Genomic DNA, 23376 nt, shown 5'->3' on the forward strand with positions numbered 1-23376 from the left:
AAAGTCACAACCTTCTCTACAATTGATAATTCTTTTATTGCAACGAGAGGATTCTTTTCATTCATCGAGGATATTTCTATGACTGTAAAAGTAACAGAGAAATAGAGTTGTAGAAAATTTAGAAAAATTCAGAAGCGTAAAATAAAAAATTTAAATCACCATACTCTTGTCATCCAGAGACAATCAGATGACTTTAGGTGCACAGTATTATTCAGTTTAAATATAGATAGATAGGACTTTGGGGGATCTCACTGCATGTGCTGTTTGGCAGTCTTTTTTTTCATCTAACATTACGTATAAAAACATTTTAAAAAGCTACACGACGTTCCTTCCTGTTGAGGGCGTACCATGCCTTATTTAATCATTCCCATTCGAGCTGTTTCCAGTTTTTTTTCAAGTTAAATAAATTCTATGATGTACGTACATCTTTTGTTTGTATCTGATTACCTTCTTCAGAGACTCCTAGAAGTTACTGGGGCAAAGGGCGTGGACTTTTGATTTTTAATAACTTTTTCTTAAATTACAGAAAATTAAATTCTTCACACCGGACTTTATTCCATAGAAAGTCTAGGGTGGCTTCAAGCCAGTTGGATTCAAACCATCCCCAGTTCCCTTCCGGTACCGTTTGCAAGGATTTAGTAAAAACGTCTCCCAGCGGCCCCGCCCACACCAGCGGAAAATCGCCCAAACGCAGGTCTCCTTCCCAAAAGGGAAACTTAAAGACACAGCCCGCTAGCACCACCTCTTTAAATTTTAAAACCAAGGCCCAGACCAATGAATGTTAAGGTTCTCGGGTATCACAGCGCCCCGCCCATAGTCACGCCCTCCACCCGTCAATCAGAGGTTTTCTCCAACGCTCTTCCAGTCAGCGCCGAGAATGGGCGTCGCTTACGTAACTTACGTTAGGCAAGCGACCAATAGGAGCCGAACTTCGGAGCCGGCTCCGCCAATGGTAGTACTTCTTGTAGAGCGCGGGAGCCTTTTTTTACCAGGACCCCTGGGAGGAGTGAATGGCGCTGCTTTCCTGAGGCTGGGGTCTATGGGGAGAGCCCCAGCCGGATCCCTGTGGCGGAGTCGCGTCGGACATGGCCTGCTGTCGCAACGTAATGCTGCTGCTGGACACCGCGGGCGGCACCGCTGGCCAGAGCCGGGTCCGGCGGTCTGCCCTGCGCCTCCTCATCTACCTGAGTTGCCGATTCGGCCTGGCCAGGGTCCGCTGGGCCTTCCGGTTTTTCGACTCTCACGGGGCGCGGAGCCGGCCCTCCCGTGTGTCTGACTTCCGCGAGCTGGGGGCCCGGTCCTGGGAGGACTTTGAGGAGGAGCTGGAGGCCAGGCTCGGAGACGGCGCCCCCGGCCCCCACCTGCCCGGCCCGGCGCCCAGGGCCACCTGCACTCACAGCGCGCTGATGGAGACGCTGCTAGACTACCAGTGGGACCGGCCGGAGATCACGTCGCCTACCAAGCCGATCCTGCGCCGCAGCGGGAGGAGACTGGTGGACGTGGAGAGCGAGGCCAAGGAGGCCGAGACTGCGCTCGGGGGCTTTGGGAACGCCGTCTTCCTGCTGGCCCCCTGTCCGCATTCGCAGAGGGAACTGCTGCAGTTCGTGTATGGCTGCGAGGCCCAGGCTCCGCGGCTGCCGACCACTCCTAAGCAGATGATGGAGAAGTTGCTGCCCAAGAGGGTCCAGGAAGTCCTGATCGCCCGAAAAATCACCTTGTACTGGGTGGATAGCACCGAGAGGTCGAAGGTAAGATCATAGGGAACTCAGATTTAGTGTAAGGTGTCCTCCTGGTTAATCAGAACTTGACAGCGTCTGCAGAGCACCCTATAGACCCAGAGTGAGACTTCCACGACCAGCATGTGTCCCTTCAGAAGGAAAGTCACAAATAGGGACAGTCTAAGCAATAAAATAGGTAAGGTAGGTTCTCCGTACCTACTGTCAAAGCGTTGAAGGTCCTTCACAATTTGGACCCCTCTGCCTTCCTTCCCAGCTTATTTTTCTGGCATGTTGAAACACAGTCTAGTTGGTCAACAGGTCTGACTGCTTGTTTTGTCTTAGTCATCTGGACTACCAGTGCTCACTCTGCGGTGCTGGTGTAAACTTCATTCATTCTGTAAGGCAGCTACTCAATCTCAGCTTCTGAGTTTCCCCGACACTTCTCTGGCACTTTCCCCTTCTCATCATATGTTCCAGTTGTTCAGACTGTCACCTTTCATCAAGTCTAAAAACACCATAATAAAGGCAGGCACACACATCTTTGTCTCCACTGCAGATGTGTACCGAACATTGTAGGTATTCAGTAAGTACTTGTTGACTAAATGAATTCTTATGTACTTATAGTCCCAAATGGCTAATTTGTTTTTTTGCTGAGAAAGTAGGGCCCCTGTTATCGTCAGGTGCTGTGATGTGTGTGTGTGTGTGTTTATTATTTTTAATCTTCACCATTTTCTTCCTGTCATGCATTAAGCCAATAAATATTCATTGAGAAGCCATCACATTGAGTACCTACTACACTATTTTAGCTGCTGGGTTTACCTTCTAGGGAGAAGATATGTTAAATAAGGAAGATTGACAGATTGAATGGCTTAAGTAAATGATAAGATGTCAACATGCTGAAGAAAATTAAGTAGGGTAAAGGGATGGGAGTGGGGCAGAGAAAGTAAAAGGAGTGTGAATGGATGGTGTACATAGTTTAAGTGGCAGTCATGGAAGGTCTTTCTGAATAGAGAATTGAATGGTGAAGGTTTCCCAACATTCCAGGGAAAGGGAAGAGCTGTTGTAGAGGTCTGAGTGAGAAATGAGCTTAGTTTGTTTAGGGCTGGGGGGCAGAGAGGTTGGATGGGGCAAGGAATGAGAGGGGACGGGAAGTCAGTAGGAGAGGCCTACCTGTAGGGCCAAGGTCGAAAGTGTGGATTTTGTTCTAATTCATGGGAATGTGGTTGAACCAGGTGACAGATGGGATTCCACTTGATAGGAGTGCGTTAAATTGTAATACAAATGGAAAATGAGCAGATACTGAAAATGAATAATGATATATTGTGTTAAAATTTCCGACATGCTTTTAAGTACAAAGCCCCCAAAAGGTGTAGCAATTGCAAACTAGGGCAGCAGTGGCTTGCCCAAGAAAAGGAAAGGACAAGAGCTTTTAAGAGGACGGTGGTAAACATTTGGTAGAGAAAATGGAAACTTAGAACTTAAAATTTGTTAAGAATTTGGCAAATCAAGTATTGGATACAGTACAGAACACATAACTGCTTTGTTTGAAATAATATCAAATCATATCTAAGATTTTCTTCTGGAAATGTATTATATCAAATACTGGCTAGAAATGAGTCTTAGCAGATGAACAGATTCTTTTTCTGGCTTTTCAGAATAGCGTTAAAATAGCTAGATTGACAGGCTCTTTTAAAGATCCCTTCCGCTTCTGACATTCCACCATCGGAGGGGTCGGGTCTTCTTGGAGGCTTCTCACATCTATTATTAGGTTGTTTCTCCTAAGAAAATGCCCATCAGATAAATCTTAAGCTTTTCCAGAATTTTTCTTTTCTGGTGAAGATCTGTTTGTTTGTTTTTCCTGTTCAGAGCTTATTGCCAGCCACACCGTGGAGGCAAATGGAAGCCTTAGGCTCTGTGCTTGGGGAGCCCTCGCCACATGGGTAGAGAGGAGGGAAGAAGAGAAAGTACAGGGCACGCCCTGCGGACCTCAGTCTGGGAAGTAGAACTGGGAGAAGCAGAACCTGGAATGTTTATTGGGGAAGGAATCCAAACTCACAGAACTCTGGCCAAGATACAGGATGCAAGGGAGCATAGGAGACCCTTAGCACATTTTCCATTTCTTCAGTACGTATTTTATCACATCTGCTAAATGTGCTGGGTGTGCCATTAGCGAGCCAGACAGATGTGGTCCCTGCTCTCTTGGAGCTTATATCTTGGATATTTCTAAATCTCCAAATTTGAAACTACCATTAGGAAATGTTTGTCACTTACTCTATAATATGTGTAAAAATGAGAAATTTCACCATAGTCCATATATATACTGTTTGTGGATTGTTTTTTTTTTTTTAACACATGTTACTTTTTAATCAAAAGTTAATTTTCTTTCAACTCTTATGAAAGTTTTACCTTTCATTTTACAAGCATTGTTTCTCTCCTGGCAGATCCTCTGGCTGAAAACAATTTTAATAAATTTTTTGTTTCCACCAAATTTTTCGTTTCCCTTTGGCAGAAAATCAGGATCTGTGATATCTGAACTAGCCATTCCATTCTCCTCCATAGCAGTGAACACGGGCATGGACAGGACACATGAGTGGTAACAGGAAAGTCAAATTCATTAATCAATCTGTTATAGCATTTTCCAAACTCATCTGCATAACTGAAACAAAGGTTTCATAATATATTGTTTATCTTAGCTACATGTGATATTTTCTGTTGTTTTTTCTTTAATGCTGATTATAAACTACTCAGTTGATCCGACAAAGTTTACATCTAATCCATCAAAGGATCGTGACCTTCATTTTACTTTATTTTTATTTTTTTATTTATTACGGTGACATTGGTTAACGAAATCCAATAAGTTTTGAATGTACAATTCAACAGTAAGTCATATATATATGTATATTTGCATTGTAGGTTCACCGCCCATAGTTAGATTTCTTTCTGTCACCACATATTTGACCCCTTTGACCCCATCTACTTCCCCCTTCCACCCTCTGGTAACCACTAGTCTACTGTCCATGTCCATGAGTCTCTCTCTGTTTGTCTGTCGTGCTTATTTGTTGCTTTTAGATTTATATCCCACGTATTAGTGATAGCATGTGGTTTTCAACTTTTTCTGTCTGGCTTTTTTGGCTTAGCGTGATTATCTGAAGATACATCCATGTTGTCACAAACGGTAGTATTTCATCTCTTCTTATGGCTGACTGATATTCCATTTTATGTATGTACCACAGCTGCTTTATCCAGTCATCTATTGTAGGACACTTCGGTTGCTTCCATGCCCTGGCCACCATGAATAATGCCTGCTATGAACATCGGTGTGCATATATCTTTCAGATATATGTTTTCAAGTCTTTGGGGTAAATACTCAGTAGATGAATTGCTGGATCATATGGTAGATCAACTGTTAGTTTTTTGAGGAACCTCTATAGTTTTTTTCCATAGTGGCCGTACCAATTTGCAGTCCCACCAGCAGTGTACGAGGGTCCCTTTTTCTCCTCATTCTTTCCAACACTTGTTATTCTTGTCCCATTGAAAATAGTCATTCTGACAGATGGTATCTCATTGTGGTTTTGATTTGCATATCCCTAATAGTTAATGATGTTGAGCATCCTTTCATATGTTTTTTGGCCATTCGTATGTCTTCTTGCTGACCTTCATTTTAAAAGCACTATCCAAGATAGTCCTGGGCTTTTAGACTGGTCTTTCATTGTCTTGCTGTAACCTTGGCCACTCTTATGTCCCCTTTGAACTTGAACATAATGGAAAATTTGGCGGTAGACCTAGAAGACCTCACATTCACATAGCAATTTATAGTCTACTATTGTTAACTCACCTGTGGGGCAGGCAGCCCAGCACGATGAGCATTTTCTAGGGTAGGTGTTCCTATAGTTCCTAAATATCTTCATGTTATGTTGTGATGGCAAGTTGAGTATTCCATGTCATTGCAGTTTTACTCACTCCCCCGACTTTAAGATTCTAGAAGACGGGGACTATGTCCTGCAAAGTTCATGGTACGTAGAGGTTGCTCAATAAAAGTTTGTTGAATGAAGAGTCAGAATTGGCTTTTACAGAGAAAGTAGGATTTGAGCTAGATAACAGTACTGTAATTAACATCCTGTTGGTGAAGAAGGAAAGGGAAGGTACAGGAAACAAAATCAGCAAAGACATGGAAGCATCGTAAACTATAGCGTGTTCAGGAAACAGCAGATGTTTCGGTGTGCCTCGAAGGCAGGGACGAATGCCGGAAAGATGATGTGTTTGGAAAGGTTGTTGAGGGTTGGACTGTTAAGGGCTTTATGGCTGTTCCGAAGAGTCACTTTATCGTGGAGGCACAGGGAGCCCTCAGGTATTTAGAGAAGAAACATGATTCTGATACATGATTCAGAAGAATCCTCAGAGCAACATGGAGGAAAGATTAGAGGCAGGGCACAGACTTTGCAGGCTGCATTAAGAGTCTAGGTGGGAGATGACGAGGACTTTGTTGCGAGCAGCGAAGACGGAACTGAGAAGACCTGTTTGGTCTCCACACAATCCTGTGGGGTGGGCGAGTCAGCAGTGATCACCCGCCAGGGCAGGTGCCCCTGCCTCACTCCCACGATTCCTGGCTGTTGTCGTGTTATGTTGTGTAGGACAAAATTATTTTTATTAATGTATCATGGTTTTGTATTTCTTCTGACTCTTCAAATTTTATGATTTATCCCCAGTGATTTGCATCACTTCTAATCCTGGATAGGAAGTAAAATTGAAGTGCTGTTTTCAGTAAATGGACACTTTCTTGAAAGCCTATTATGTAGTAATTATATTCTTGGGCTGTAGAGTAACAGGATGCTGGCCATTGTTTGGGTTGGGTTCAACGAATGTATTAATTGTGTGGTTTGATTCTTTAGTAGAGTTATCAACTTTACTTTCTCCTGATTTCTCTTAGCTTTATTTATGAATGCCTAATTTATAACAACTTAGGTTCTTTGTAATTTTATTTTAGCTTTGGGAATCCCCAGACCACCTTGGGTACTGGACAGTATATGAACTGCTCTACCACATAGGAGGCACTATCTTGCCATCTGAAACTTTCAGCCAGCATTGTATTAAAGCTGGGGAAACACCGCTTGGCAGTGACAAAAAGCTGTCAAGTGAACCTCGCTTCTCTTCGTGGATTTCAATTATGCCAACCGATTCCACTTTAAACCGTCTGCTCTATAATTCGCCTGAGTATGAAGCCTCATTTCCACGAATGGAAGGAACGTTATTTCTCCCTGTCGAAGGTAAGCAAATATTATTCGGGGTTTATTTTTTAGTCTCAGTTGCATTTCTTTCTTCAAGGCCGGGCCATACTTTCGTTTTCTTTAGAATTTCCAGCAGTCCAGGCTCTCGATTCACACTTAAAAGATGTCTAAGCAAAATCATAGATACTACAGGAAAGGATCGAACTCTGGTATAGTATAGCTGCCAGCCCATGTACAAAAAGAACAAGCGAATGATTTCAAAGAGTTTCCCAGCTGTTGGCAAAGAAGATAATATTGTTCAGGTGCCCAGATAAATGGGTGGTAAGATTTCATTGCCTTGTAGAAGAGATTGATAAATTGAAGACCATAGAGAGATTATCATTGATAACAAATTAATCAAAAGAAGCTGAAAATGATACTTATTACCAGGAAGAGCCAGCATCTTGGAATCTTCTTAAATTTGTTTTGTCGTAGTATTCACTATGTATATTCTGAATCATTATGTGTATTCATACAGAAGAGATACATACATAAAACTGTTATATAGTATGTGTAATATATGGAAATTTTAAGAGTAGTTTTGTTCAAGCAATTTCGTCTTTAGAATTTAACTTCATAAGATATGCTATGCACTGTATTTTATGGATTTAAGAAGCGTTGTCTTATTTTTGGTAAGCAGTGAATATCGCTTGGATATTTTTTTTTTAATGCCTACAGCACCTGGTATTCCTAGGTGGTCTCCCATCCAAGTACTAACCAGGCCTGACCCTGCTTAGCTTCCATGGATATTTCTTTCTAAATCGTAGTTATTAAGTTCTGGCACAGGTTGTGCCCTCATAATTCCCTTCCTGTAGAACTACACGAGCTTGCTGTGATGGCCTGTAGAGTCAGGGTCGAAGTGAACTAAGTGACAGTACTGGTACCTTAACTGACGATCTAATGTTCTTCTTACTATTTTATTAAACCTATTTTCAGTAAGTATTTATGTTAATAGTCTTTATTTCTAACAGGAAAAGAGATTCAAGAAACATGGACCGTCACCCTGGAGCCCTTAACCTTGCATCAGAGACATTTTCAGAAGCCGGTCAGAATTTTTCTAGAAGGCACCGTCACTCAGTGGTCCCTCCCAATGAGTGACACTTTGGGCACTGATAGCTGGATGCTCCAGGGTCCAGACGAGAGTAAATCAACTCAAAGGACATTATTTCAGCAGCTGCTAAACAGGCTCGCCACTGAAGAGTTACATCTGGTAGGTCTCTTCCACGTGCTAAATCATGCCAATCTAATAATGCACTAGCAAAGTGAAATGAGTGTGTTTATGAAACGCCAAAGATTGCCCTACATAACATATCTCAGCGAGACAGATGATGTTTTTTGCAAATAATATTGTCCACATTATTGCATCATGACAGTGTTCATTAGTGAAGAAACAGTTTGTAAAATTGCAATTGCCTTGAATCCAATTAGGTTAAATTGTATTCATATAAGAAAAAAGGCAGCGAACCAAATAGAATGATTGTATCAGGATGGTGAAGAGATGGGACAGTCCCCCCACCTTATCTGTGGTTCTGCTTTCCATGGTTTCGGTTACCCATAGTCAACTGCCGTCCAAAAATATTAAATGGAAAATCCCAGAAATAAACAATTCGTAAGTTTTAAATTGCAGGCTCTCCTGAGTAGCATGATGAAATCTCACAAAGTCCTGCCTGGGACATGCGTTGTCTCTTTATCCAGCGTCTACACCCTGTGCTCTCCCCGCCAGTTAGTCACTGAGCAGCCAAGGTTATCACATCTACTGTCTTGGTATCATGGTGCTCGTGCTCAGGTGACCCTTACTTTACTTCATAATGGCCCCAAAATACGAAGCTAGTGATGCTGACAGTTCAGATATGCCAAAGGGAAGCCATAAAGTGCTTCCTTTAAGTGAAAAGGTGAGTACGGTACAGTAAGATGTTTTGAAAGAGAGAACGCATTCACATAACTTTTATTACAGTGTATTATATTTGTTCTACTTTATTGTTAGGTATTGTTGTTACTCTCTTACTGTGCCTAATTTATAAATTTATAATTTATTATAAATTTATAATTTGTAATGTCCAGTAGTTACACAAATTTAGAAATGCCTTCTGAAAAGAAATACATACCTACCAGATTTGATTTAAAGGTGATGGTTATTTTAAACTGCCAGCACATTTTTTTACCTTACCTTGTCTTTTGCCTTCGTAACCTCAGAAGGCTTCTGTCTCATGGATCCCATCGTGACACATTCCAGAGAAAAGCTGGGTAGTCACCTGAGCACGTGTTCTGAGTTATGCGCTCTGACAGAAAGAGCACTGGGGGGTGGCAGGCGATCTGGATCCGGTCTCGGCCCTGCTGTCCACTGTATGATCCAGTAAATCCGTCAGTGGTGGTCCTGCCTCGTGATCGAGAGCATGGGTTTGGAATTCATACACGCTTGGCTTCTGCCTCCTACGGGCGGCCTTGAAGAGGGTACTTATTCCCCAGCCTTAGTTCTTCCCTATAAAATGAGGAGGATGATTGTTTTTACCTAAGTGGTTGTGGGGATTCATTGAGTTACAATAAGCACATAATGAGTGCTTAGTAAATATTTTTGGTTACCTTAGGTTTTTCTTAATCATAAATTGAGGGATTAGGATTAGACAGATGGTCAGTAAGTTCGATTCTAGCACTTAAACTCATCAAATCTGTCTCTTCCATGATTTTTATATTAGTCATCTCCAGGAGAAAGTACCACTCTGTCTTTTACTAAGCTGCATTCTTTATGCGGATGTTAACAGTATTCTCAACTAACTAAACGTCTTACGTAGGTTGCCAGTGTGGACCCTGGTGAAGGCTGGCCCCCCATCTCTGGAGTTATTTCTCCCCTCTCTACCAACACTACAATTCTCACCCTGTTCCACACCGAGGAGGCTGAATTTCAAAGACATTTTCTCCAAACAGTTGTGGCAGAGAACTCCCAGGAAACGGCTTCCGCTTGTTTCGATGTTAAGGACGTTGTACTGAATCAGATTCACAGTTTACGGAAAGACCCTACCGCCTCTGGTAAGCTTCTGAACCACTAACTAATCTCTCCAGGCAGTGGTTTACAATCCTTTCCAGCATCAGAGCATTTTGTCACTGCTCTTAGAAGAACCCCATATCTATTATAAAACAAAAAAGCAAACTGTCGTACTCCAGGCAGTCAAAGTCATTATTTATGGTAATCCTGAGGCACTTCGGAGGAGGCCAGAGGCTCTGTGAATCCGCTTTGCAGTCGAAGGTTTAACCTGAAAGCTGGTTTTTAATAAAGACTGGATGTAAAACTCACGATTCTGTCCACCTTTCAGTTCCTTGCATTGTGACTGATAAGCAAACCTTATTTATGCTAGATAGATAAAAATTAATGTGCTATTCATTCATTCATTCAACAGAGTTAGTGAGCGCCCGCTCTGTGCAGGGCACTGTTCTAGGTATTGGGAATACAACAGAGAACAAAACACAACGGTCTCTGTTCTCGTGGAGTTTACCATCTGGTCGGGGAGAGGAGACCGTAAACTAAGGAAATTATATCGTACAGTTGAGAGGGATGAGCGCTGTAATAATAAACGGAAAAAGAAGGAATGGGGAGCGTTGGGGAGGGGAGAGGGTTGCAATTCTAAACAGACCTTGCTGAAAAAGTAATAATTGAGCAAAAAAGCAGTAGGTAGGGAGAGAACATTCCCAATCGAGGCCACAGCAAGTCCAAGGCGCTGAGACCGGGATGTGTCTGGTGTGTTGGAGGAGCCGCGAGGAAGCCTGTGTTCGTACATCTTCGGAGTAGGTTTTAAACCGACACACAGGCTGTGGGAGCTGGAAGGAATGTGGCTCAAGGTGCCTCTCTGTGTGTCCTGGGGAGGAATGTGGTCTGTCTGCGGGAGGGGCGGGGCTGGATTCTCCAGGCGTGTGCTCATGCCTCTCCTCATCTCTGCTCCAGGCCCTGCAGCGCCTCCGGTTCCTGAGTGGGCCCAGCAGGAGCTGGGCCGCACCGCCCCCTGGAGCCCTGCTGTGCTGGAGCGGTGGTTCCTGCGCTCTGCCCTCAGCGGCGCCAGTTCAAATCTGATGGAGTCATTTTGGTAAAACTTTTTACTCATCTGGGCCTTGATCATTGAAATTAGCTTCGAGTCATTTGAGTATGTGTTGTTTTTTTTTTAACAGACCACATTGTGTGAATATAGTCTAATAATATTAAAAACTAATTACAAAGGGAGAGTATTGTTTAACGGGTCTAGAGTTTCAGTTTTGCAACATGAAGAGTCGTGGAGACACGAATGGAGGTGATGGCGGCCCAACATTGTGAATATACTTCCCTGAACTATGTAGTTAAAAGTGGTGAGGGTGACAAATTTGTGTTACGTGTATTTTACCACAATAAAAAATGGGAAAAAAATTAATTACAGAAATAAAATGCTCTCTTCTATTATGGATGTGAGAAAATATTTAGTATTAAATCTCTAAAATGAAAATGCAAACTTGTATAATGTAGCTAAATTTATACTTAAAGGAAAATGTATTGACCTAAACTATCTTTTAAAGAAGAAAAATTAAAAACCAATTAGCTGAATTCAACACAGAAAATAATACAAGAGAATAAACCCAAAAAATAAAGAAGGCGATAATAAAGATATCAAGAAAAATCAAATAGCGAACAAACTATAGAAATCAACAGAAACAAAAGATGAATCTTTGAGAAACCAAATAAATCTATAGCATAACTGAGCAAGTTTTTTTAAAAGACAAACTATTAGAAATGTAAAAGATAGAGCAGAAATTCAAAATATTATTAAGGTAAAGTTGAGATTTGTTTTTTATCCAGTTGTTACAACACCTTTGTTCCAAGACAGTCTTTTTCTCATTGAATTACTGTGACTACCATTGTTCAGGTCTATTTCTGGAAAGCATCTAGTCCAGGAATTATGTTAATGCTACACTGTCTTGAGTATTGAAATCTGGTAGTCTGAGTCCTCTCAACTTTGTTCTCCCCCCCACCCAGAATTGCTTTGGCTATTCTAGATCCTTTGCATTTTCATGAAAATTTTAGAAGCAGCCTGTTAATTTTCAGTAAAATTTTTGACTGAGCGCATGGAGTCTGTAGGTCAGTTTGGGAAGACTTGACATTTTAATAATAATGAGTCTTGTGATTTGTGAACATGGTTCAACTCAAAAAGGCTAAGAACTAGACATGTGCACTTTCCCCTATGAGATCAAAATTTACCCTCAAGCTCTAGTGAATAGGCGGTGTGCGGTGTCGGTGCAAGGATTGAGACATAGACCAGTGGGACAGAATAGAGGGCCCAGAAAGTGACCCACACATGCAAGGAAAGCTTGGCGTACAACAGAGGCAGCATTGATAAATCGGAAAGAATTAGAGTATTCGGCAACTGGTGATGTGAGAATCGGCCATCCAGAAGAAAAAAGGTAAAAAATTAGATTTCTCCTTCACAGCATACACATGATAAATTCCTAGCAAAATGAAAACTCAAATGTGAAAAGTAAAACTTTAAAATCGTAAGAAGGGAAAAACCAAGCTAGGGATGGATTTCTTAACTAAGACTTAAAAAATTCAAAGCATATGGAAAATATATGACCATAATTTTAAAAATTTTGGTATGAGAAAAAAGATTAGGCGTAGACTTGGGTAGCTGTAAGCTATATAACCAACAGAGGATGAGTATTCAAATGAGCACAGAGATCCTAAAAATTAGTAAGAAAAAGACAAGCAATCCAATAGAAAATTGGGAAAAGAATACAAATAAGCAATTCATAAGAGGATACTCAGCAGAGCAGTAATTTGGAAAGATATTCAGCTTAGGCAAATGGAAATTAAAACCACGGTAAGAAAAAACCCACAAGATTCTATTTTATACCCATTAGTCAAAATTTGGTAAATCTGCTAACGGCACGAAGGGAAATGAGAATACTTTAGATGATAGAAATAAAACGGTTACAACCGTTTGTATTTCTAGTAAAGCAGAAATGCACATACTCTGACACCCAGCAATTCCACTTCCAGGCGTCTACGTTAAAGAAATTTTTGTGCAAAAACAAGGAGAGCTAAACCAGAATGTTCATTGCCAGTCATTAAAAGTGAAAAAGTGTGAAGAACCAGCTGACCCTTAGCAAGAAAATGGATAAAGTGTGGTATATACAACAGAATATATACACACACACACACACACACACACACATAGATTAGTAAAACTGAACAAAGTAGAGCTACTTCTATATACATGAAAAGTAGATTGTGTACAAACAGAAATTGCAAGAGGATGGTGTTATAATTTCTTTTGAAAATTTACAATATATAAAAGCAATTTTTGTTGTTTTTGATCCATATGTATGTCTATAAATAAAAGATCCGAAGCAGATAGGGAAAACTTAACAAGTATTTAATCTTGGAGGGAGGTACATACTTATCATTTCATAATGCTTTCTCTATCTTTCTGTATATTTGAAATGTTGAAAGCTTAAAAAAATCGACAGGAAAAAAGCTGGTAGCCCCAGCAGATTCAACTACTGTACCCTAACTTTCTCCTACTTATAAATCAGATGATAGCAGGTAATGCAAGATAGCGAAATACAAATAATACATTTTTAATATTGTGCCATTTTTGTAATTTCCTTAGTGAATAATAGCTCTAGGTGGAAGGGCATTTAATAACCACTCGTCCCCCCGCCCCACTTCCTCCTTGTCTCAATCCCAAAGCAGTTTACTGCAGTGCAAGAGAACTATTCAGAAGTCATTGTGACACTTTTACTGTATTATATCTTCTTGTATTTCAATGTACGGACACTGAATAAAAAATAACTATGGAAGCCCAGAAGTGAAATCGATGCTCTAATTAGACACGTACCATAGGACATGAAGAACCTCATGACTTAAAGTTGATATCGTATGTAATGATTCCTGGCTTTGTGAACAGGTAGCTTCTGCCCCTGAGTTTATTTAAATTATAAACGAGAAAAGGGACCTTTCCCCTCCTGAGAAAGTGTATTTATGAAGGCATCTCGTGGGGATATCTGATTAGCTTTTAAAAAGATAATGAATTTTGTTATTGTCATTTTGTCTTTAGAGCATTTTGGAAAATCAGGATTTCAGCTTTATACTAAACATCTTGACTTGTTCACAGGTTACTACAGGCTGCCTTGTCTCACAAGGAAGAGCCTTCCAAGACTGAAAGTGAATTAACACGTTGCCTCTCCGAGCTCTACCTGAGAAAGTCCCGTGAGGAATCCGCGGCGTCTAACCAGGAAGATGGCAAAAAGAAACGTATGCATGTAGAAAGGGTCTTTTTTGAGACCGTGTGTTTTAAAAGATGGACATTCCCTAAAATGAAGTTGAAACGGTAACCGAGTATAGAAGGACAAGTTATTAAATTTCAAATCTCAAAATAATTACATTGGTACGATAGTAATTAAAAAATTTAAAAGCCACGATCCTACCTTCTTGATGAATACACCATTTTAATTTTTAGTCATAACAGAAATTTAAATACAGTTTTGTGCGCTGCTTACAAATATTTGTTCATCTGTTACTTTGCCTTTTCAGTTACTGTTCCACCTCATTACATAACAAAATTTACAAAATTCTTACGTTGTTGAACATTCTGATTATTGTTTTTATCATTATAAATAATACTGTGGCGTGCGTCGTGCATACGATTTATTCTTCAGTGATTTCCTTAGCATAAACTTCCAGGAAAAGTCACCGCATCTAAATGTGAGGAAAGTAAAAATAAATTAAAATTTAAAAAGAGAAAATGGGACGAGTAGCTCTGGGTGCAGCTAACTCTGTGACCCTTGGGAGCACCAACATCCGTTCGTTTGGCATTTATTTCCCTGTGTAAAAACCACCCGTTCACATTGAGATGTTTGGTTCCCAAACTTCAGCTAAAAGAAGAGCTGTCTTTCTGCCCTGCTGTGGCTGGGTGGAGACGCGAGGACTGTCCCGCTCCGATCGTTCTGAGGGGATCTTCTTCATTTCATTATTCTTCGACCGAATATCTAATCTGAATTAAAAATAGCTTTTTCTGTTCAATTTTTGTAACTAAAGCCGTTCTCAATTCCATAGGAGTAAAAGTTATTTTACTTCCTTCCCATGATGCTGTGTTAGGAGGTGTCCCCCGTACTCCAGTGAGGCAGAAGATGAACACCATGTGCCGTTCCTTGAAGATGCTGAATGTCGCGAGGTTGAATGTCAAGGCTCAGAAGTTACATCCGGATGGCAGCCCAGATGCCACTGGGGAGAAAGGGACCCAAAAGACAGCCGCTGGAAGAGCAGCGGATAGGTTGGAAAACAGAGGACGATCACTAAGAAGTTCTAAACCTAAAGGTATTCCTCTGTTTTCTGGCGTTTTTGTGTCTTAAGTCCCTGTGTACTCTTTTATACCCTCATATTCTTATAAATTTTAATCGTGTCCCTCAATGAACATTTATCGAATATCTGCCACATGCCCACAAGTGTGTTATGGTGAATACAGTAAATTGATAACATAATGTCCTCTCCTTAGATTTATGATCCAACTACAAAGAACAGTAATGAGCAGATATATGTTGATACATATACAATATAAGTAATAAATTAATAAAACTAACACCTAAGGGAGCCCATTTGGGAAGTAAAGAATTCCATGCCCATTTGGGAAGTAAAGAAAGGGCAGGTCGGTTGGTCGTGGGCTGGAACTGGCTGAGGAGGCTTTCGAGGAGCCCGTGGAGCCCAGATTAGACTCTGAAGAATGAGCAGAGTTTCGGTGGCAGGAAGACAGGAAGAGCGTGCCGGCTGGGGCTTAGCATAAGCACAGTCACCGAGGAGGGCTGTGGCTTGACCATAGGACGAGTGGTTGAAGAAGATTTATATGTTTGTCAGTAAAGAGAGAGGGAAAGAGTTCATGAGTAAGCGAGGGCCAGGACCTTGAGGTCTTTCAAAGTCGGGCAGAAGTTGGTCCAGTAGCTTTTACTTTCTTTTTTTTTTTTAAAAAACAAAAAGAAATCGGATTACAGTCTGTTTCTCATTCTCAGGGTACAGTCTACACTGACAGTGCCCGTCCTGTGGGATGGTTGTGATGATAGCTTAGGAACTTTGGGCAATAATTGAATGATGTCACCTTTGTGTCCTTTTGAAAATTCTGGAATAAGTTTTCTGCTCTTTTAAAGACTTTATCTCTGAGGAATGTAAGAGGCATAGATGATACTCAGTTTGAGTAGGACAGAACATCTTTAATGAGCTGGTAAGGTGTACAGGAAAATGGATGAGACAGAGGAGAGTGAAGTTAACAGTATTCAAGACATTGTTAACAGAATTTCTGCACGAGCCTTTCTGCAGAAATAGACCTGAATAACAGTGGTAAATTGATTTGTGACAAAAGCGGCCCAATAATTCAATGAGAAAAGAATAATCTTTGTGACAAATGCTACGGGAATAACTGGATATCTTTATGGAAAAAACCGTGACCTTATTTTCTAAAAATATTTTGAATTTCTCTATTTTGTTAACTTTTAATATTGTTCGTTTATGTCTACGGCCATGCCACCCTGAACATGCCCTATCTCGCTTGATCTCAGAAGCTAAGCAGGGTCGGGCCTGGTTAGTACTTGGATGGGAGACTTGGATGGGAGAGGGTTAGTACCTGGATGGGAGAGGGCTCGACAAAGGAGCGGTGGCCCCTGGCAGCACTTCCATGCCCTGAGAGAGCGGCCCCAGCCCCGGCCCTTGCTGTCCTTGCACTGAAGCTAGTCAGTTCAGTTCCTCCCCATGTATGTCCCTGGTGCTTTTCACGCTGCTGCCCCTGAGCTGGGTCCCTGAGCCACTGAGTTTGCAAGTGAGTCTGCGGCTGCCCTTTAAGAGGACTTCCCTGTCACCAGCCACCCTCCATCTCACCTGGTTGCAATTCCCACTGGCTTTCACAGCCAGATGTTATGGGGAGTCCTCTTCCCGGCACTGCTGCCCCAGGCTTGTCTGTGACCCTTCACTCCCACGGGGGACCTCCACAGCTGAGCTATGCTTCTTGTTCTCCGTGGCCACACTATGGGTCGGGGACCTGCCCCTTGAGTGCCTCTGCTGTTCCTACTCGTTTCCACATGGCTTCTTTACGTCTTTAGTCATCGGACTTCTGTCCAGCTAGACTTCAGGCGGTTCGCAGTGATGGTCATTCTGTCATTTAAATGCAATTCTGATGTGGTCGTGGGAGGAGGCAGCACAGTGTTTACCTACTCTGCCTTCCTGGACAGAAGTCCTCAGTTTGACTTTTTATTTTTTTTTACAGATTTTAAAACCGAAGAGCAGCTACTGTCTTATATACATGAAAATTACCAAAAGACTGTGGCCGCAGAGGAAACCGTATTGTACTCATGTGCCCGGAACATGATCTCAGCCATAAAAGCGTTCCTAAAGGCCAAGGGCACCCAGGAGTTAGAGGTACGGGAGCCGGAGGTTGCGCGGCCTAAGTGTAATTGTTGCTTGGTGGGTTTGGTTCGTCAGTTTATTGTGCAGTACACAATTCAGAAGTGATAAGATGAGCAAAGAGGTGAGCATAATCCCAAGTCTTAGAAGATGGACATGGCGAACTAATAAGGTGGAAATCAAGGAAATGGTCCAGGGGGGTCATTACTTGCCTTCTCCCCTAGCGGAAGCTCGGTCCTTGGCTTCATTCCAGCTGCATGGGTTTAACCTGTGGCCTTCACCCTGGCTACACTTTAGAGTCACCTAGGACTTTTTTAATAGCTGATGCCTGACTCTCTCCAGAGCAACTGGAACAGGTCTCTGGGGGTAGAGTACTGTTAAAAAGCTGACTCATGATTTTTACGCACAGGGAGTGTTGCAAACCACTGTTTTTGACCGTGTACTTGCTTTTATTCATGGTTGGGGAGGCCAGGCTCTGCTAAAGTGAATGGAGGAATTGTTTACATGCTTAGATGTCTCAGTGACCAGTTAATAATCTCCTTTAAGGAAGTGCAAATTTGCGGGCTTGCTTTATCTGTGCCTGCTTGCTCTCAAATAATTTTTTACCATGTTCTTTTTTAAAGATATAAATGAACAAAACGAAAGAAGGGGGAAATTTGTAAGGGACTGTGCTTCCCTTCTCAGGGGATTCATTAGCTGTGAAAAAAGTAGAAGTAATGTCGTCATGTAATCGGTCATGCTTTTGTATTGTCAGGTGAACTGCCTGAATCAAGTCAAAAATAACCTCTTAAAAACTAGCAAAAGCCTTAGACAGAATATAGGAAAAAAACTGGATAAAGAAGAGAAAGTCAGAGAGTAAGTAACTTACCTTTTCTTTTTTTTTTTTAACCATTTCTCTGAAACAAAGCCCCAAGAGTTGCTTGTATCTGTTTAAAATACATTGTCCATTGCTCAAAGAAGCTTTTGTAGCCAGTTCTTTATGATCTTCTAATATGTAGTTTGACTCACCTGTTTACCTGGTGACCGTATTATTATTTAGAGAAAGCAGTGGTCCTTCGTGGTTGTTTTTTCTTGTATAAATAGATGTATACTTAAGGAAGAAGCTTTTGGATAAGTGGCATTCAAAGTAGATATAACCAATTTTTTTTGTTTTTTGTCCCCCCAAGGTACCAGCTTCAGGTATTTCTTCGTCTGGAGGTGTGTCTGCAATGCCCTTCAATACAGGAGAGTGTATGCGATATGGAGCAGGTGGTCGAGGAGGCAAGTACAGAGAGCTGAGTCGGTGGGCATCTGCCACAGCCACCTCCGGCTCTCCTGCAGAGGGCACTTAGGAATTGTCTAAAATCTCTTTCAGGTGACAGATTTGCTGCGCATGGTGTGTTTAACTGAGGATTCAGCATACCTAGCAAAGTTTCTGGAAGAAATTTTGGGATTGTAAGTTTGATGACTGCTAACTTTCAAATTATTTTTTCAAGTACTACATAAGTGTTGTTTCAGAAATATGGAGTTGTAAAATCCTTCTCATGCTGGGTAAGGGAGGGAATAGAGAGGGTGGGTTGGTGACCGACTGTTGCATGTTTAACCGATATCTTTTCCACAGGTATGTTGACTCTATCCCAAAGACACTTGGGAGTCTTTACCACAGCCTAGGCTTTGTGGTTCCTCAGCAGCTGGTTGGTGTCCTTCCTACGGACTGCTTCAGTGATGATTCCATGACACAGGAGAGCAAGTCGCCACTTCTTTCTGTGCCTCCTACGTCAAGTGCCCATAGGTCAGGGTCGGCCGGCACTGAATCTGACCAACTGGAGGAGCTTCGCACCAGGTCAGCTAAGAAGAGAAGGTAAGAGCCCAAGGAATTGAAGAACTCAAGGACATGTTTAAACCATAGTCCAGTTGTCTTTGTTTATAATTTATTGAAATAACAGTTGCCCTTATGTCTGAATCGCAGAAGGCAGTTCTTGGGGTTCCCCCTGTATGTTCCCTTGATAATTTGAAGAGTGCCAGAAGCATGTGACAGTCTTCGTGTTACCCAGGGAACCTACCGTGTTTATTAAGCAGTCCACAGTGTCTTTCTTGACTGTCCACGTGGGGTCTCCAGGAAGTAGTAGCCGTTTATGAGATAAGCTCAGAGTTTCCACTTACTTTTTAAGTTTTCTTTGATGCTTTTCATTGTTCATAACTAGTTGAGTTTCTAGTAGTCAATTGCAGAAATTCTGGGTTAACTTTTTTTGCGATAAATTCAGGCCAACACCAAGATAACTGACTTGTATTTAATTAATGTTTGCTGTTAACACTCTAGTTCTAGTCTCACTTAACCTCTATTGAGTATAGATTGACTCTTTCTCTCCATTTTTAAAAGGAAAAATGCATTGATAAGACATAAAAGCATTGCAGAGATCTCACAGAATCTTCGACAAATTGAAATTCCCAAAGTGACCAAGAGAGCTACCAAAACTGTAAGTCATTTCCGAGAGACAAGAAACATCACTACCGAGTTGTTCCTTCCAGCAGGAGTCACACCATAAATAAGAACGAAAGGCAGTGGCTCTACATTTATGACACGGACATTGCAGCACGCAGAAATAAAATTGGACATTCCCATCTAATCCGAGGAATAAAGAAATATGTATCTTTTAAAGATTAAGCATGTCACCCAAAAGTGATAGTTAGAAGTAATATAAAGAAAAAAGGCACACAAAAGTTAGGAATGAATAAGTTAATTCAGAACCTAATGTAGATAAGAAAACTCAAAATAATAACTAGCCCAAGCAAAGAGGTCACTGAAATACAATGTACAATTATAATAGGACTTTGGCTGAATTCCAGAAAGTACTTTTCAGTACATATGTTTTATTTCTGTAACAAGTTAAAAAGGCATTAAAAGGGGGTCGCTGTCATGAAGCCAGGTGGTAATTGTTTTTTGTGGCAATAGACCTAAGGACTTGACAGTTAGTTTTAAAAAGAAACGCCCGGGTCGAGTCCATTTACTGAATAGAACTGGTGTCTCCCCCAGGAAAGGAGATGAAGAACACATCAAGAGCTTGAACTGCATGAAATAATGAGAAGAGTTAAAAGTTTATGAAAATTAGCTTTCAAAGCATTCATTATCATTATTATTATGATAGTTTTCTGCTCTCTTTCTCGAGATTTATAACTGTCCTTTGGAATCGGAGGTGGGATTTCTTTTAAAGAGTTAGTGGTGTTCATGTTCTTAGTAGATCTTAATAAGTATAAGTGAATAAGATGCAAATCTTACATATCCTGGAATCCTGATTGCAGAGTGTGAAATCCACAGGCGGACGACGGCAAGCGGGTGTCAGACCCCCTCTCAGCAGAGCTTACACTGTCACTGTCTCTGTGGTAGTGGTTATCGATTGGCCTAAAAAGTTCACTTCTTTGAAACTTGATTCACTAAGATCTGGATTTGATTTCGGTTAATACAGAACATCATTTGTTAAGTTTCTGCCCCTATGTGTTAGTTCATTCTTTAGTCATTACAGTGGCGTAACTGAAAAATGAAACAGAAAGATCTTAAAAATGATCCTGCTGTTGAGATCCATCTGGATTTTAGACTCTTAAATCCTCTACTATAATAGCAAATAAGTAGCAGTTTTATATGGAGACGTTCCTAAGAGTATAGGCACCCTCTAATTAGTTTTTATGGATTTTCCACCTACTTTTTATGTATACAAAAGGTATACATACTCACCATTAAAAAGTTGAAATCATATAGAGTTAAAAGTTAGAATGTCCCTTCTCCATTAATCCTTCAGAAGTAACCACGGGTGATGATTGCACGTATCCCCTGGCCCTTCTTTGTACATAACCAGTAACACACCAAAGGTTTATATGCGTGTTATACGCACAGATACACGTAAACGTTATAAATAGTTAACCCACTGTACTTATTATCACACTTTTTTTTTTACGTTTTCTCCATCACGGACCTCTTTCTATGTTAGTTTATATGGGTGTCCTTCCTTCTCAACTCTTTTAATGTCTGCATTGGGCGGATGAACCATCATTTATTTACTTCACTCTTTATGGAAATTTAAGGTGTTTTTTATTACGTATTAAAGTGCAGCCTTCAGTGTCCTTGGAACATATATCTACTTTTGTGCATTTTACAGCAGTTTCTGTTATGGATTCCTAACAGAGGAGCTGTAAGGGCCAGATGCTTCAGGTGCAAGTTTTATTCTTTTATTTTAAAAGAATGCCCATTTTCTTATTAGATTTTCTCACTTTTCAGGAGAACTCTCACGCATCTCTTCAGCAGCCTCCACTCCCAGGGAAAGATACAGTGCAAGGTATACTTGGTCCTCAGCGTACGTATTTATCGACCTGAACGACGAGTCTATTTTGATTGCATGTATTTAAGCAGCTGCATAATTATAAATTATAGTTTCATATAGTTGCTGGTTAGTGAAAGATATCCAAATTCCATGTGCTAGGAGAATAAGGTGATCTCAAAATATCGCTTTCTGCAAAATAACTGGCCTGAAATCCTAAAAAAAAAAAAACCCCAACAAAAAAACCCACCATTATTGTGAAAACCCAAAAAAGGGAAAAGATGCAGTGAAGCTGGTTTCAAAGAGAGGAGTTTAAGTGTGGCAGCTCAACGTTACTTCATGACCTCCGCGCAGATCGTAAATTTAAAAAGAAAAAAGGACATTGAGACAATAGGAGAAGTTAGAAAGTGGACAGTCAGGTAACACACCCTCGTCCTCAGGGGACAGGCACTGGACCACAGGCTCGTGAAGAGCTGTGGTGTCTGCTGCTTACCCTGCAGCGCTGAGGGGTGGGAAGCTGTGTCCCTGGAGAGAGGGGCAGAGGCAGGAAAGAGACGTTGACAGTAGGTGAATTCTAGTGGTGTCTGCATGTTTATTATATTTTTTGAGAGTCTCTGTAGATATTAAGCTTTTAAAAAACCTAGGAAAAAACAAAGTGAAAAATCAGACGTAGCTGTCAGGTCATCAGTCAGTTTCACAGACAGCCTAAGGCAGGTAACAGGCACTCTTTCGTAGAGCCAGAGGAATGGTTTTAGGAGACTTTGGTATGCTGTCGGCACCCTTGACATCATTTATGTCACCGATGGGAGGATGTAAGGGCTCCTCCTAGTTTGTGGATCCTACTTTGTTGGGTTTTCACTTAAATGACTCGCTCCTAGAAGAATTCGCCCATGTTGAATTTTTGAGTAGCCTCCAGCAGGCCATCTTAAGATGCCACCCTGCTAACTTTGTCAGATGTTTCTCGATTCTTCAGCTATTTTTCTGGGTCTAGATAGATGGTCAGAGCCCCTATTCTCTGCAGTCAGAAGAGAACTTAAAATAACCCAGAAAATTAGCAAAAAAGCCACAAGAATAATGAAATCAGTGAAACTTTGAATAGTGTCTCTCTAATTGAAGCTGAGCTGAATACCAAGCATCAAAAGCGTCCAAAGTGAGAAAAATCACCCTAACACTGGGATATGGTAAAAGGATCATGACCTATATTAGCCAGCTTCTTACTTAAGGATTATGTTCATTTTATAATGAGCAAAGCTTCTAATGTAAGTGCTACAGGCCTTCCGTGTATTCTTGAAAAGCTGGGATTAAACTGGATGTGTAAGAGTGCATAGTTTTAATGTACCCTGTGGGTGTAATTGAGGAAATCCTATTAGTAGGTGTCAACATGGTAGTTGGTCTGTAGGATAGTTTCCTTAAGCAACTTCTCTCTGATATCTTTGTTTTCCCATCTATGAGTGATGAGATTTGGTTTTTTTCCCCTTTTTTTTTTTTAAATACTTTTAGAAGTGACCAAAGTTCGAAGAAATCTCTTCAACCAGGAAATTTCTCCCTCAAAGAGACCGGGAAAGCGGGGCTTGCCTCGGAGCCATTCTGTGTCGGCTGTGGAAGGCCTGGAGGGCAAACTTGCCAGCGCCGCGAAGACCAGAGGTACAGTTTAGAGTAACCAAGAGAACGTGGTTCTCGGGCCCAGTCTGTCCCGGGACTCGCTATAT

The 23376-nt window shown here is 41.3% G+C and overlaps 1 protein-coding gene across 1 annotated transcript in view; it reads left to right on the top strand.

The window, feature by feature from the left end:
- Positions 1–968: 968 nt before the first annotated feature.
- The window catches only part of TICRR (TOPBP1 interacting checkpoint and replication regulator), a 35362-nt gene continuing 12954 nt past the window's right edge, over positions 969–23376 (top strand). Inside the window, 15 exon segments of the mRNA XM_039858456.1 lie at positions 969–1748; positions 6703–6982; positions 7954–8192; positions 9772–10006; positions 10917–11055; positions 14110–14249; positions 15093–15311; positions 17242–17393; positions 18133–18233; positions 18545–18638; positions 18733–18812; positions 18979–19218; positions 19738–19834; positions 21628–21685; positions 23168–23311. Coding sequence (XP_039714390.1) covers positions 1086–1748; positions 6703–6982; positions 7954–8192; positions 9772–10006; positions 10917–11055; positions 14110–14249; positions 15093–15311; positions 17242–17393; positions 18133–18233; positions 18545–18638; positions 18733–18812; positions 18979–19218; positions 19738–19834; positions 21628–21685; positions 23168–23311 — 2881 coding nt within the window. The 5' untranslated portion in view covers positions 969–1085.

The sequence above is a fragment of the Pteropus medius genome, unplaced genomic scaffold (assembly GCF_902729225.1).
Source record: "Pteropus medius unplaced genomic scaffold, Ma_sr-lr_union100, whole genome shotgun sequence".
Taxonomy (NCBI): Eukaryota; Metazoa; Chordata; class Mammalia; order Chiroptera; family Pteropodidae; genus Pteropus; species Pteropus medius.